Here is a 16,327-nt window from a genome sequence, read left to right as displayed (position 1 = left end):
CAAGGGGAGCGTCCTCTCGCTGTCTCCCAGCACCTGCATGTACTCAGTAAATGTGCTCAATAAATATTTCTGGGGTGCATAAAGGGAACAACAAAATGGGCAGCAGGAGCCAGAAAAAGAAATCTTGGTTGGTGAGGGGCTGATTCTAAGAAACTAAGCTGATTTTAAACCCGGAATCCCCCAAGTGCCCCTCTGCAGGGTGGGACAGCCCGCAGGTACCTGGGCTGTGTCTGGTTTCTCACTCCCACCCACCTCCAGCACAAGCCTTGGTCCTGGCCGCAGAAGGAAGGAAGCTGACGTTTATTGAGAGTCTGGGCTGCACACTGTACGTGGGCGACCTCTCCAATTTCTCCCCAGGGTAGGTCAGGCCGCCCCCATTATTAAGACAGGAAACTCCAGCCCAGAGAGGGGAAGTGACTCACCCAAGAAGGCACAGCCAGGAGGTGTCAGGGTCAGGATTCAGAGCCAGGTCCACCGGCTCCCCCCAGAATCTTCCCACCCCCGGGGTCACTGTGGGCTCGCTTGGTCCCCTTCCCCTCCCCCTGAAAGGCGGTAAGGAACAGTTTGGACTTTATGTGGCTCTGCAGGCAGGACCTGGGGGGCTGGGCTTGGTGTCTGTCCCAGGCAGTGCCCTGGTCCCAGCAGGCCCAGTGGGCAGCACTGGACCAGCCTCTCGGCACGTGACCCGGGGGTCACCCACGTGCCTCGGAGGGAGGGAGGCTGTCATCACGTGCCCACAGACATGTGTGCCGCTCACATTCGCGCACACAGGAAGCTCACGCCGGCACAGACACACGAGTGGCCTTGGGAATATGGCAGAACCACGGGCGAGCTCCGTGTCCACAGGCACGCAGGCTACTCACACGCGCAGCCACGCCAGTGGGCACCTGAGCCCCAGACACGCGCTGTAAACACCAGGCTCAGGGGTCCCATCCGGGAGACCGAGGGCTGCAGGCCTCTTTACACCTCAGCCCAGGTGACCCCGTCCGTGGCTCGTGGCTCAGTGGCATGGCCGGCTCTGGACGGCCAGGCAGCCTCACTAGCTGACCTGGGGCCCAGGCCCTGCAGGTGGAGGGGCTGTGACCACCCACTGGCGGAGGTAGCTCCTGGGGGGCCCTTCGTCCCTGGGGCTACTGAAGTCATGCTCCACGGGGCTGCCGCAGTCAGAGTCCGCGAAGCCGCTGTCAAACGTGTCCATGTCCAGGCCAGCTGGGGGCGAACCTGCCTCGCTGTCCGACACCCCTCGGGGCGACCCGCCATCCCAGGGCGGCCCGGGGGCCCAACCCTCTTCATCCTTGAGGTACAGCTTTATCCTGTCAAGGAGGCTGCCCAGGGGGCCCCCCGGCCCGGCAGGGCCACTGGCTGAGACGAAGCCACAGGATAGGACAGTGGCCCCTGTGCCCAGGAGCGAGCCCTCCGTGCCCGGACCAGGCTCCAGGCCGGTGTCCAGGTTCAGGGCTGGGTAGCCGTCATCCCCGCAGGTGCAAGGCCAGGCGCACAGCCCCTCTGCGTCCACCACGGTCACCGTGTCGATGGATACCAGGCCGTACGGCCGGTCCCTCTCCTGGCTGTGAGCTGAGCTGCCCAAGCTGCCGGCGGTGGAGCGGGCTGGGCCCCAGGAGCCCGGCTCAAGCACCCCGTCGGCTTCCACCAGGTCTGGGGGCTCCGGCAGCTCTGTGGGCACCAGCCCCTTGGCTGCAGTCTGCGGTGGGCACTGGCTGTGCATCTCCAGGGACAAGGGCACCCCTGGGCTCCAGGATCTCAGCTCCAGGCTGGAGGCAGTGAAAGGGGTGCCCACCCATTTCTGCGAGAGAGAAGAGGAGGGAGAGTCATGGATGGGATGGGGGACAAGGGGCGGCAGGGGAGCATGTCAACAGACAAGACACAGAGACCAGACAGACAGCAAGAGAGAAAGAGACAAAGACTCCAGAAGATAAAGAGAGAGATGGGGGTGGGGGGAGATGAGCACCGTGCTGTGTCCCTGTCGAGGGACAGTCCCTGCCGCTGTCCCGGCCTCCCTGGGCCTCAGTCTCCCTGCCTGTAGCAGGGAGCCACGGCCCTCAGCAGCCTGCAGGCGCAGACAATCCGCTGCTCAGTGGCCTGGGGTCTGTATGGGTGTGGGTCCAAGATTCCCGAGCTGTGGGGACGAGGGGCAGGAGGCCCTGAGAGCTGAGTGACAGAGCCCCCACCAGGCCTTCTGTTTTATGTCCTCGGGGAGATTTCTTGAAACCATGCATTCTTCTGTTTGTGTCCTCATCAGAGTGGACACGTGACCAGGGAAGAAGCCCCAATTCTTCTGGTCACGGCTGTGTCCCCAGAGGCTCACACAGTGCCTGGCGCACAGTAGGCACCCAATAAATGTATATTAACTAAATGAATGAATGGAGTGAATCAAGGACCAGCCACTCAGAATAGATAAGGGCTGTGGGGTGACAATGGACTGAGGCAGCCGTCCCTAAACTTTAAGGATCCCCCTGCCCTCACCTGCCAGGGGTCCCACTCATGACACAGGGTCTCCATCCAGTTGGCAGAGAAAATCCCTGAGAACCAAAATCTCCCAGTTTTGAGCCTACTCCATCAGAAAGCTCCTCTCAGAACCCTGCTGAGGCCGCCACCACTGATTTGAAGTCACTTCTCAGCTGTGTGGCCTTGAGCCAGTTACTTACCCTCTCTGTGCCTCAGTTTCTGCATCTGTAAAATGGGCCTGCTAATAGTCCCCACTCCACAGGGTGGTTGTGGGGATTAAATGATAAATTAAATAACATCTGTGGCGCTCCTAGCAGAGTGCCTGGTGCACAGCAAGTGCTGTATGAGTATTGGTAAAACAAACACAAAATAGATGTGATATTTGAGCTTCAGGGAAAGTGCAGAGGAAAGAGGAAAGAGTCTATCCAATGTGGGCTGCAGCCTAGGCTCCTCCCCTGCCCGGCTCTGAGCCTCGGTCTCCTCGGTCTCCTCGTGGTTCCCCTGGGATGGTGGAGCACCCCCCCCTCCCCACCTGCAGGGGCTGCTAAGAGGATGAAAGGTGGAGGTGAGACAGCGCTCAGTGAGCGCCAGGCAGACAGCAGGTCGCACTTCCTGACTTCCAGGCTCTGCTGGAGCAGGTGGGTCACCACATCCTCTCTGCGGTGACTGCCGCCACCGGGTGGGTGGTGGTAAATAGGCACAGAGAACCCAAGGGCGATGGCGCTGGTAGCAGGGGTTGGGGCCTGGATGGGGCTGGTGTATTTTGCAGGCAGGGCCATATCCTTCCCAGAAGCTGCTCCCTCCCCACCTCCACAGCAAGGGCTTCTACCAAAGGACCAGGAGACCACTTTGTGGCTCAAGGGACCACCCGGCTCACCCTCTCTCCCAGCTTGGCTCCTCGGGCTGGGAAATGCTGCAGGATCTTGTTTAATTCTTAGGCCAACTCTGCCCCACTGGAAGTATTTCCTGCACTTTGCACGTGCAGAGACTGAAGCCTGGTTCCCGGCCGGGTCGGGGATCTGGGTGCCCCAGGCCTACAGGGTGGGGTTGGTGGTCTAGGTGTGTGGGTGGAAGCAAGCTCCCAGAGGGTGAGAGGCTCCCAGGGGCTCAGCACGTGGTGGGGACACTCACCTTGAAGTCTCCGCTGTGGCCCATGTACAGGGGCTGGAAGAAGGGCTCTGGGCTGGGCACCTGCACCCACACCTTTTTCCATAGCCTGGGAAGGCAGAGACGAGGTGAGCCCCCCGCATCTCCCAGAGGGCAGCCGGGCCTCCCGCTCAGATGCTCCCCAAATGTGTCCTGCGGGAGGCTCAGAGCCTCCAAGACACACCCAGGCCCCTCCCTTCCGCCCCTCTGCCCCAGGCCTCAGTTTTCACATCTGTAAAATGGGGCAGCGAGTCTCCTGAAGGTGCTCCGAGTTTAAGGGCTTGGCTGCCTATTCTCTGCTGAGCCAGTGCTGGCCACTGAGCCTTGACTTCCTCCTCCACCACCAGGGATGCGCTAACAGCCAATTCCGTGGGGCTGTAGGGAGGGGTCAGGAAGTGTAGGCACAGCACCAGGCACCCCAGCACCCAGAGACTGGCCTGCAACACCCTCTGTGATTCGCAGGCTTCTCTGCATTGAACAGGGTATGCAGGGCCCCCGCCCAGCGTCTGCCACTTAGCAAGGGCTCAGCCTCAGCCAGCAGCATGCACGAAGGCCAGCGGAGCTTAGGTTTTATCAATATTTTTAATCAGCATCAGCCTTTCTCTCGATGGCCACGTTCGGCAGAAACCCAATACATAAAGAGATAAAAGCAAAACCTCTGGTTTTGAAGCAGGGTTGTCGGGCGGGTTATCCTACCAGCCCTTCACTCCCACCTGGCGGGCCCTCCTGACCCCCAGGACTCAAAGCTTAAAATTCACTGGACAAGATCACAGCTGAGGTCACTGTTATGAGCACAGGTAGAAATTCCTTCTCCTCCACTTCACTGCTGTGTGACTTTGGGCAAGTTCCTAGACAGCTCTGTGCCTCAGTTTCCCCATTTGTCAAATGGAAGTAAATGCCATGTATCAAGCGCATATGGCTGCTGTGAGGGTTAAGCATGTGCTCTACACAGTGCCCAGTAAACGGTTTATTATCACCATCACTGTCATTACTATTGTCGTGGTGACAGGTGTGTCCCCCAGTCCTGGCCCAGGCTGACCCCCTCCCTGCCACCCTGTTCCCTGGCCTCACCTCCAAGGCAGGTGGATCTTCAGGCCTAAGAAGACAAGGATGGGGCATACGAGGACCAGGATGGGAAGCAGTTGAGGGTACAAGTCTCCCTTTATCTCTGGGAAGGAAGAAAACTCTGGGTGAAATTGACCAACCTCTACGAGAGGCCACCCGGGCTGGCTGTGGAGGGCACTGGGTCTGGGCTGGAGTGGAAGTGGGTGGGAAGGCTGCTGGTGCCTCGCAGTGGGATGGACCTGGCTTCAACTCCTGCTCCCACCCCCACCCTAGGCAAGTGATTTCATCTCTCTGAACCTCAGTTTTCTCATCTGCAAAATGGGGATAATAATTCCCACTTCACAGATACATTAGGAGGATCAAAGGCCCTGCCAGGAGAAGCACCTGGCACCCAATGCAGGGCCTGGCAAGCAGGGGCCCCAGAAATGCTGTGGAACAGCTACAAGGGGATGCATGACTGAGTGGGTACCTTCCAGCCGTGCTGAAAATCTCAGGGCTCAGGGCTGCTGCACTAGGACAAGATTTAGTACAAGGAGTGGGTGTCCATCCCTGCTTCACATCTTACCTTCTGGCTGGGTGTGAAAGATGACTGGGTCACTCCACTCGCTCCAGGTCCCCTGGAAGGAGGAGCCAGGCTGGGGTCCTGCCCGCACCTGCAGCTCGTAGCTTGAGCCTTTGTGGAACTCCAAGGGGAGGAGAGAGACGCTTCTCGAATCCACTGAGATCAGCTTTTTCCCTGGACTCTGCCAACACAGGGAAAGGATGCACTGGGTTAGGACCACCCAGGCCAGCCCCCGCCTCCAGCAGAACCACTCTTTACCAGCCCCCAGGAAAGGGGTGGAGCTTCTCCTGGCAAGTCTCTGCCCCCTCCACAAGAATCAGTGTGAGTTCTGGCCACTCCAGTGTGGGCAGCACAGAGCCATGGGCGCTGCCCCGGCCTTGCCTGTGATACAGTGCTTTGTTCGGTTTCTCTCTGATCCCAGCTCAGTCACTCACAGCCCCACAGGGGACCCTTCCTGCTGGGCCTGGGAATGTCCCAGGAACAGCAGTGGCCATTCCTGGGAATGTTTAGCTGGCAGCATTCCAGACTTTGGACACTTCTGTAATTCTTCAACAGTGGGTATTTTCAATAGTGGGCATTTCTGGGCGTCTTTAACTACAGGCATCTTAGCAATGGGTACCTCTGGAAGTCTTCCACTGGGGACCATCTAAACTATGGCATTTATGAAAATCTTAAACTGAGACCATTCTAAAGGATGGATAATTAGAACACTTCAGCTGTGACTGTTCTAAATAGTGGGCCATTCTGGAACTCTCCAACATTCTAAACAAAGAATGCCTCTAGAAGCCTTCACATTTGAAACAACGGTCCCTTTGACACTGAACTTTCTTGGTTATTGATACTTCTGGAACTCTCCAACTATGGCCATTCTAAGCAAAGCGGGAAGGTTCCAGACTGCCCCATTTCTGAAACTTCTTCTACTGTGACGGTACTAGACTTGAGGTAGAACCAGGGACAGCGCAGATCCCTTCCTCCTTGGCACACCGATAGAGGGGGAAACAGGGACAGGAAGGAATGAATTCTAAGGGGTCTCCTACCCCAGGGAGAAATGAGGCAAGGGCAGCACGGAGTGAGAGAGCGCAAGGGAGAGCGTCCATCCCTGGTGAGTCCCTGGTTCCCACTCTGGACTGTGAATTACAAGCTCACCTGTGTCTGCCCCTCCCCCCAACCCGGATGCTCAGCACTGCCCCTCCCCCTCCCCACCCCCACCTCGCCCCAATCCTCTGAGGGTCTCACCAGAGCCCAGGGGTCTCCAAGCTTCCTGTACCGCAGCTCATACTGAAGTTTGCCCTTCAGCGTGTAGAAACTGTAATTGGAGCTCCAGGAGATGTTATATTGTCCGGAGAAGGTCACGGTCACGTTGAAAGGGGGAGATGGCTTGACTTAGAGGAAAAAGTCAGAAAGATAAAATGGGATGAGATTTTGCAGCAGTTGAGAATGATGTGGTGATGCGAATAGATGCTCTCCTTGATGAGATCAAGACTAATGACCCTGAATCACTTGGGGTAAAGCATTCCCTGTCTCTGGGCCTTAGTTTACTCATCTGAGAAATGAGAGATTTAGATGAGTCTAAAGGGTGGGTGCTACGACTCAGGGGGGCAAGAATGCAGACCGGCGTGGCTGGGGGGAAAAAAACCAACGAGACCCACTCATTCTCCATTTCTGTTCTAAATGATGGCATCATTTTCTTTTAACTCTAGCTTTCTTGAGAAGTCAAAAGACTGTAATTAGCATCATGCTAATTAATTAGCACCAATTATGCTAATGATGGAAGTTACCACCTCTGAGTGCCTGCCGGGCTGCTCTACAACGAGCATTTTGACGCCCGCAGGGGTCCTGGGAATTCGATGTGACTGTTGGCATCTCCCAGACATCTTCTGGAAAGTGCGGGAGCAGAGATTTGGGCCACAACACCACGCCCTCCTGGGCTCTGTGATCCGGCTTGCCATATGCCCCTGTCTTGGGGATCTTAGCTCCTTGGGACAGAGGTTTTGTTCTCCAGGTCAGTGCTGTGTCCGCAGCTCCTAGGACAGAGCCGGCACACAGCAGGCCCTCAAGAGATACTTGTTAAACCAACAAATGAACCTTCCAGGGATTCCAGAAAGGAACTCTGAGGCTGCGGACGACTCAGCACCAAGGCCTGCGATGGGAGAAGGTGAGTGTTCGGGAGGCTGCGGCGAGGGCTTTATTGTCATTGCTATTCCAGCCATGGGTCCTTTGGGACTGGAATAACTGCTAAGCCCTCTCTTCTTTTCCCCAGGCCGACGGAGACCTGGTTTTCCACTTCCCTGTACGTCCTGGGCTGGGTGGTGAGGACCAGAGCTGGGGATCAGGGATGGGGTCAAGGACGGGGGCCCAGAGCCCAGGAGGGGGAAGGGAGTAGAACACTGCCCCCTGCCAAATCTGGGCACAGGCCTGGCTTCAGGCCCTGGCAGGGAGGAGGAGAGGGAGGGGGCCAGAGAGAAATGGGACTTGGAGCCACCCTGTGAGGTGGAGGGGCCGTGAAGCGGTTCCTTCTCCTCTGCAGGGGCAGGAGGAGGCTTGCTGTCTGCCCAGCTCACTCAGAGGGGTAAGAGGGCGCCCCTGCTCCGTGAACTCGCCATGCCTGGATCTGCATGGCTGAGTGAGCGTGTGCGTATGTGTGCATATGGGCATGTGTGAGAGAGCGTGGGCCTGTGGCCGGGCTGGCTAGGCCGAGGGCTGCTGGGACACCTGTGCATTTGTCCAAGGCTGTATTTATGAGTGTGTGTGTGACGGACTCTGGGTGTGTCTGCGTGTGTGTGAATCTTCATTCACACCTTGTGCGGTGCGACACCCACTCAGCGAAGTGGTGCAAACCTGGACCCCCTCCAGGTGACAGACACCCTCTCACCCCCCTGCCCCACCACTGGGAACCTAGGGCCAAAATCCCCCAGAGATTCCTCGCAGAGGCTGGGCTTTCCCGAGGAGGGCAGGACTCTCTTAGTAGTCTGCGTTTGCATGCCTCTGAGCACGGGCTTCTCACCCCCTCCGTGGAAATCCCACTTTGGACACACACACACACACACACACACACTAAAAGTTGCCTCCTGGACCCGCCCTGGTTCTGGACCCACAGAGACAACTGCTTCCACCAGCCAGGCCCGCCCCCCCCCTGCTCCTGGACTCCTCCCTACCCCCAGCCTGGAGGGAAATTCCAGGCCTCACTGGAGCTAATGAATGGGAGAAAACTCAGGGAGGTTTTTCTCTTGGGACTCAATGTCCCCACTTGCCTCATAATGTAGACAGAATCCCTAAGAGTCAGGGTTAAAAGGGCCCTCACTCTACAAATAGGGAACCGGTCCAAGTTCACAGATAGGCAGGGGCTGAGCCAGAACTGAAGGCCAAGATCCTGGGTCCCAGTCCAGCTCCTTTGCACACCGCTGCTGCCTCTCTTTGGTTAAAGCTCAAACCTAGTTATCAACCCATCACACCTTAGTAAACATCAGTGCATCTACAGAGCAGAACTCCAAGGGGAGGTAAGGACATAGGACAGGTCAGCTATGATGGTGGGGGAAGGGGAGCCATCTCAGGGACCATGTGTCCTCCTCAGCTCTGGGGTCCAAGGGATACTCACTGCTTTTAGCCAGGACGAAGCTGCCGCACTCCTGGGAGTGGTTGCCGGTCTGGTCTGTCATGTTGACACTGAAAACGTCGTCGGCCATGAATTGGAACACATCCATGTGGCACGTGTACTCCACATGCGTGGCGTTGTGGGTGGACCAGCAGAGGCTGCAGGAGGTGACCTCGTCCTCCAGTTCTCCATATGAGTCTTGCCTTCAAGGACAGAGCAGCCGGTTATGGCTGGAAGCCAGCGGGGCTCAGGGCACAGGGCCAGGACCCAAGCCCAGAATCTTGGGGCTGGGAGGGAGTTGAGGTGGCGCCGGGGGTCACCTGGTCCAACTACCCCTTTCCCCGGGAAGATACTCCTCCCCTGAAGCAGCCCTGATGGATGGTGTCCAGGCGTGGCTTGTATGCCTCCAAGGGACTGGGAACTCACTACCTCATTTAAGGACAGCAGCTCTTAACTTTGGAAATTTGGGCCATTCTTGCCTGGACTGAGCCTAAATCTGTCCCTGTCATTTCCATCAGCTGTATCACTGTCCTACAGAAAGGGTGCTAAGCATTTCAGTTCTCCTTCCTGCCCTCTTCTGTCCAACATCTGCTGAATACCTAATAAGTGCTTGTGCTCAGGGCCAAGATAAGAGCCAAATGAACTTCATCCCCTGCTTTGGGTGAACTACCAGGGAGGCTATTGGTATAAGGGTGGGGGGAAATGCTCTGGCTTTTTAACTGCCAGTGGGCAGAAACAGTGGGTTTTGAAGTATGTATAGGAGTTCACCAGATATTTATTTCCCTACCTACATCTTCAGGCTGTGAACATGACCACCCTTGAGGGCTAATATGGATGTGTGGACTCAGTTCTTTGCTAAATATTTGCTGGAATAGAAACTTCTGCTGAATAAAGGGTCTCTAAACCTCTTGCACAGCAGCCAGGAGGATCTTTAAAAACTCCCTGTCATCCCCATGCCTAAAACCCTCGGTGGCTTCTCATCACCCACACAATAAAAGCTGGCCCTTGCTTACCTCTCATCTCCTTTGCTTGTTATTCTCTCTCACACTGGGTCACTCTGCTCTGGCCCCACTGACCTCCTCGCACTTCCTCAGACTCATTAGTCTCTCCCTACCTCAGTATCTTTGCACTTTCAGTGCCCTCTGCCTGGACTGCCCTTTCCCCAGCTCACTGGCTGCCTCCTTCTCACCCAGAGAGGCCTGCCCCGACCACCCTGGCTAAAGCAGACCTTCCCCCCATGTCACTTGCTTTCTCAGAAAGCATCCTGTTGGTTGTTTACGTGTTTCCTGTCTATCTCCCCAGCCACTCCCCGCCTGCAGTGAATCAGCTCCGGGACCAGCTGGGACCTTGTTGGTCTTAGGCTCTACTGGGCCCCCAGTGCCTGCAAGTGTCTGGCAAGAGCTTAATAAATATGTTCTGAAGAAGTAAGTGAATGAACAAATGAATTGGTGATGACAGAATGAAAGCCAGCTGTTCTTTATCCTGAGCAGCACATTGACAAAGACTCTCCTTGACCAGGCTCAATTCAGGCTCCTCGGAACTCTCTCCTCAACCAGGCCCTGACTTTGGGACTTCCACGCTCGTCTCTGCATTGTCTAATTTTAGCAAGAATCCTGCTAAGTCATTTTAGCCAGAGTCTTCCATCCTTGATATCTGATCGAATTCCTCATCCTCCACCACCCCCGGGTGATGTAGGTTCACCCTGGGCTGCCATTAGCAAGAATCCTGTTAAGTCAATTTAGCTGGAACCCCCCTTACCCTGATGTTTCCTCTTAGTATTTTTCCATCCATTGACCTGCTCCTTGGCTATAAATTCCTAATTTTCCTTGTTGTATTCGAGTTGAGCCCAAGCTCTCTTCCCCACGCCAAAACCCCACGCAGCGGTCGTCCCTACACCGATCATGATGGTCTTTTTTTTTTTTTTTTTTTTAAAGAATCCCTTATATATTCTTTTTTAAAAAAATAAATTTATTTACTTATTTATTTTTGCCTGCGTTGGGTCTTCGTTTCTGCATGCGGGCTTTCTCTAGTTGCGGCGAGAGGGGGCTCTCTTCATTGCGGTGTGCAGGCTTCTCATTGCAGTGGCTTCTCTTGTTGCGGAGCACAGGCTCTAGGTGCGTAGGCTTCAGTAGTTGTGGCACGTGGGCTCAGTAGTTGTGGCTTACGGGCTCTAGAGCGCAGGTTCAGTAGTTGTGGCACACGGGCTTAGTTGCTCCACGGCATGTGGGATCTTCCAGGACCAGTGCTCGAAACTGTGTCCCCTGCATTGGCAGGCGGATTCTTAACCACTACGCCACCAGGGAAGCCCGATCATTATGGTCTTGAATAAAGTCTGCCTTACCATTCTTTAACAAGTGCAGGGGCTTCCCTGGTGGCGCAGTGGTTAGGAATCCACCTGCCAATGCAGGGGACACGGGTTCGTGCCCCGCTCCGGGAAGATCCCACATGCCGCGGAGCGGCTAGGCCCGTGAGCCACAACTACTGAGCCTGCGCGTCTGGAGCCTGTGCTCTGCAACCGGAGAGGCCGCGACAGTGAGAGGCCCGCGCACCGCGATGAAGAGTGGCCCCCGCTCGCCGCAACTGGAGAAAGCCCTTGCACAGAAACGAAGACCCAACACAGCCAAAAATAAATAAATAAATAAATAAATTTATTTAAAAAAAAAAACAAGTGCAATGAAAAATTTTTCTTTAACAATAGGGACCCATGAATCTTGGAGTCAGACTGCCTGTGTTTGAATCTCACCTCCACCATTCACTGGCTGTGTGACCTTGGGCAAACTGCATAACCTCTCTGAACCCTAGTGTCCTCGTTTGTTAAACGGGAGTAATAATTGTGAGGATGGGAATTGATGGTTCATGTGAAGTGTAGCAGGATGCCGGGCATGTATTCAGTGTTCAAAAAAATCATGTGGCAGTCTGGTCATCCTGGGGTCTCAAAACCACAGTCTGGCCTGTGTGGGCAAGAGAGTATGGTCTTTGGAGCCCTGCTCACTGGACAAGTCTCGTGAGTCCTGCATGGGCATCTGTAAGATAGGCACAGTGATTCCCAGCTCACGGTCCCAGATCACGGTCAGTGATTCTCAGCTCATGGTGAAACCAAATGCTGTTGGTGAAAGTGCTGAGAGAGCCCCCAGAAGTGGCAGCCATTATTTTTATTGCTAAACTACCTGCCAGGCACACAGTAGGTCCAACTCAGTCTGTGGCCTCTGGCAGTCCTGCCTCACCCCAGCCCTGCAGGGCTACCCTGAATAGCATCCCTGAGGCTGTCAAGGCCTGGCCACTTACCAGGTGAGGGTGAGCGTGCCAGGGTGCAGGGCCCATGTCTCCAGGATGCAGGTGACCGTCTGGATGTAATCGGTGTAGCAGACGAGGTCTGAGCAGCCGCAGGCTGGAGGGTCAAGGGAGACAGAAACCTTGGTGTTGGGGGGGGCCGGTCGGGGGCAGCAGAGCTCATCACCCCCTCAGCCCCTTGAGGGCTGGAGGATGAGGGGAAGCAGGGGTCCCAGGGCCAGGATGAATATGACAACCCTAGGGCCACTAAGATAAAGTCCTGGAGCAAGGGGGTCCTTGCCACTTAAGAATTCTATTTTTGAGCCCCCAAAGTTGCGAGGTTGGCTATGGAGACAAGACTCTCTTAACGATAAACATCATAAACTAAGCGGGTCCCCACCCAGCGCCCTCCCCACAAGCCCTGTGTCCAGACACCAGGTCAGCAGCCCTCCTGGCCGGCCTCCCTCTCAAGGTGGTGTGTCCTGAACTCCCCGGTTGCCGGGGGAACCTGCACATCCCGCGAGAGGGATTCATGTGGTCAGTGAGAGACCACATGCTCCCTCTGTTCCCCGCAGCTGGTCCAAGACAGGACACGGACCTCAGTGACCTGGCAGTGCTTCAAGGGAGCAAGAAACCTTCAGAAAACTGAGAAGCCCTTGGATACTTTTGCCAAGATGTCTGTATTATCCTACTGCCCAAACCATCGCCACCAGCACCAACCAAGTGACACAGGTATGGTTCCCCCTCAGGCAATTTTATTGGAAGATTGGATACTCTCCCAACTCCAACATTAATTGCTTTACTTTGTGCTAAAAATGTTCGACAAAATCCAGTTGATAAGTTTTAGTTTAGCTTTGTTTTGTAAGATCAAGTGCCAACGCTGCTATTCCCCCTGCCTCCACCCCCCACTATTTACCAGAAATTTGTTCCCCTTTTAAATGGATTCGTTCTTAGTGGCTTTTTCCTATTTTTCCTTGACTAATGAAGATCCAGGGGGTAGCAGTACATTCCTCCTGGGTCTCCATCTAGGTCAGAAGCTGGATTTGCAGTCAAGAACACTGTCACTGGAAACATCCTTTATTTCTACTCCCATCACATTTTACAAATGAGAACACTGAAGCTCTGAGACTGGGCTACACCTCTTGTCTCGCTCTTGGTCTGGGCTCATGAGACCCAGGAAAGGCAAAATCTGATCTGTGCTGGTTCTTCACATCCACACACATGGCAGACACCGCTCATGGATCATGGCACTCACTCCCTGGGGTGTGGCCTCAGAATCCTTCTCAACACAGTTGAGTGGCTCCAGACAGCCACTACCAAGGGATCTGAGATGTGGAAATGAATCCTGTTCTAGGAGGAAGTTTCCCTCGGGGAGGGGCACAGGGCCTGTCGGTGGACACAGAGCGGCCAGTTCAGATACTCTGTGGAGAAAAGAGGACTGATTCTGGCAGGACCAAAACCCACGTGGCTGTGTCCTCTCTGAGTTCATCGTAGCCTAGCTGTTCTCTTTCAGGGCTCCAGAACTCGGAGAGGAGCTGCCTTTCCTAGGTAGACTCAAGGCCACCAAGGGACAGGGTTTGTCCCAAACTTGTAATGAAACATTGGAGAGGGGACAGTAGTCCCTGAACTAGTGTGGAGGTGGCATCAGGGACCAGAGGGAGTAAAAACCCTGTCACCGGTCACTACCCTGAGCCCTGGGCAGAGAGCCCCCGGGCCACCCCCCACCCTGCCCAGGGTTATCACAGCGTGTGGGAGGCAGTGGGAGCCATGAAAAGTGCACACATGACTCACGACTGCTCTGAGTCCCTATTTGTAAGCTGGAGACACTGGCCCCTCGGAGAGGGTGGGGAGGTATTTAGATGATATCACGCCGATGCAGCCCACGCTGCCTGCACGTGGCACTCACCCAGTAAAAGCAGTTAAGACCACGGGAATCAGGCAGATTTGGGAACCCATCCCAGCTCTGCCACTGCCCGGCTGTGTGGCCGTGGACCTGCCTCTCACCCTCTCTGAGCCTCACAGGCTGTCGGGAGAAGGGAATGAGGATGCTTGGCCCCTGGGACACAGCAGGGGCTTGTTATTTGTGCGCACGGGGTGGGGAGAGGCAGCGGGTGACCCAAAGGCCCTTAGAGGCTAGGACAGGATGCTGACCACTCAGAAAGGGAAAATAAAGGAGCCTGATATCTGTTTCCTGATGGAGCTATTTGAGGCTTTGGGTCTTCCGGTAAAAACCGGAGTGAAATGCCTATGAGTCAGCACAGTGGCGGCTGAGGGCACCCCTGCCCCCAGGCCAGCTCCCATTCGAGCCTGTGTGCTGCGTCCCGCCTCCTCTGGGAAGGCTTCCTGGATCTCTCAGCCCTGACTGCGCCCCCAAGTCTAACACCTGGCCTTTCCCTGCTCGGGTCTCAAACATCTCTCCCTCTGACTGCAACATCTTCTGGTCCTCCGGGGCTTCCTTCTGAGGCTTTGGCTACTTTTGTCTCCACAGCCACTCCCCCACCCAGGGAATATCTGTGCTGGCAGTGGATCCAGTGATCGTTGAGAAACATCTCCTAGGAGATGAGGAGAAACTGAGGTTAGACCACAGGCAGGACTTCCTCACTCTGAGAATTGGGAGCCAGCCAAGGCAGAGAGAAGAAGGATGAAGTCTCTCATCCTCCCGCCCCCCTTCCCCGGCCAGTGAGACGTGGAGGCCAGGACAGTGGGCTGGGCCATGTGGGACTCACTTCTGGACAGTGGAGCTCTCTGGTGGGATGGGCTCTGGCTAACGCAGAGATGGCTACTGGACTTGTGTCGGCCGCGAGTGGACAGATGCCACAGACTCTGACCCCGTGGCCTCTACCCTGCCCTGGAGCCCACAAGGTCAGCCCGGCCGCTCTCCACCCACACACCACGGGGCAACTACTTACCCCCCTGGAGCATCAGCAGGAGCAAAGGGGCAGCCCAGCCGCAGAGCATGCTGCCTGCCAGAGCCTGGAAGAGACACACAGGGAGAAGGTGGGCCTGGGGCCTGGGGACCAAAGGACCTTGAACATCCTGCCTCTGGTCCCCATCCCTCCTTTGGAAGACTTGCCTCAGTTTCTTGGATTTGTTTCTGAGAAACAAGAGTTTGAGGAGCCCATGGCTGCCCCCAAGGATTCCTGTCCCTTAGAAGTGGCTTCTTTGCCCCTTGGATCCCTCCCCACGTCTCCCCACTTCTGCCTGGGCCCCCAGCACCATCACAAATGAGAGGGGGATGTAAAGGGGGAAGAGCTCACTGCTGGTCCACGCCTGCTAAGCCTGTTGATGTAGCACGATGTGTGCACGTTTATCCATCTAGATAAGAAAGAGGGAGGCAGGGAGGGGAAAGTGGCTTGGAAAGTGGTATTTGAGGAGCAGCGATCTTGAGTCCTCCTCCTTACGAAACCCCCATGTTGATGTTAGCCCAATTAATTGGCTTCTTAATGAGTAACAAATCCAAGATTAGCCCACAAAGGAGACAGTTACTGCATACCTAAGGTAAGCTTAGCCCAATAGTGAGGGTTCTGACCCAAATACAGAGCTCCCCTGGGTTAGCCCACCAGCAAGCACGGGGGAACCCAGCTTGACCACACGAAGGTGCCCTGGACACCCTGATCTGCATGAGATGGAGAAGAGACCTCTTTGGAGACCAGAGTCAGCCTGTCCAGGAAGAGCGGACTTTGGTACCTTGGGCAGAAGAACAACCCACCAGGCTGGCAATGCCAGGCTCTTGCTGGCACTTTGTCCATTGCATCCCCAGCTCTGTGTCTACTTGGGGAGGTACCAGCCAGAAGCCAGTGGGTCCCAAGAACCCTACCCAGATAGATCCCATGGACAGGGGTGTAGCTGGAACAGGAGCCCAGAGGGCTGACCCGTGCAGGGACCAAGTCACACACATGGCTTCTTCCGGACACCATCCCTGAACCTGGGTTCCCCCAGAGCCTACTCTGGCCCTGCCAGGAGCTTCCTCTGAGCTCCCTAACAAGTCACCAGGCAGGCAGTGGTGCAGGGCACGGAGAGGTTCAGCTGTGTGGCTCTCGGCTGGTCGCTTCCCCTCTCTGAGCCTTAGAAGTAAAGATGGTAAAGCCTGCTTCCAGGATTCTTGTGAGGATTCAAAGACTCCATTTATAGAATCACTGGGCCCCTGGCATAGCCCCTGACACATAAACACTCAAGAAACAGTGATGGATACAGGCTTTTAAAGCACCAGAATGGATGGACTTCCT

General features: G+C 55.6%; 1 protein-coding gene across 3 annotated transcripts in view; it reads right to left on the bottom strand.

Annotated features, from left to right (window-relative positions):
- Window positions 1-539: 539 nt before the first annotated feature.
- The window catches only part of IL21R (interleukin 21 receptor), a 31,384-nt gene continuing 15,596 nt past the window's right edge, over window positions 540-16,327 (bottom strand). For all 3 annotated transcript variants that reach the window (XM_059896614.1, XM_059896611.1, XM_059896613.1), the window contains 8 exons: window positions 15,011-15,074; window positions 12,117-12,219; window positions 8,835-9,034; window positions 6,476-6,621; window positions 5,243-5,420; window positions 4,684-4,780; window positions 3,598-3,682; window positions 540-1,804 (listed from right to left, as the gene is read on the bottom strand). In XM_059896614.1, the coding sequence (XP_059752597.1) occupies window positions 1,040-1,804; window positions 3,598-3,682; window positions 4,684-4,780; window positions 5,243-5,420; window positions 6,476-6,621; window positions 8,835-9,034; window positions 12,117-12,219; window positions 15,011-15,059 (1,623 nt within the window). In that variant the 5' untranslated portion in view covers window positions 15,060-15,074 and the 3' untranslated portion in view covers window positions 540-1,039. The remainder of the gene's footprint in view (window positions 1,805-3,597; window positions 3,683-4,683; window positions 4,781-5,242; window positions 5,421-6,475; window positions 6,622-8,834; window positions 9,035-12,116; window positions 12,220-15,010; window positions 15,075-16,327) is intronic.

The sequence above is a fragment of the Balaenoptera ricei genome, chromosome 15 (genome assembly GCF_028023285.1).
Source record: "Balaenoptera ricei isolate mBalRic1 chromosome 15, mBalRic1.hap2, whole genome shotgun sequence".
NCBI lineage: Eukaryota > Metazoa > Chordata > Mammalia > Artiodactyla > Balaenopteridae > Balaenoptera > Balaenoptera ricei.
Note: the sequence above shows the minus strand (reverse complement) of the source record. Positions and strands in the feature narration are given on the sequence as shown.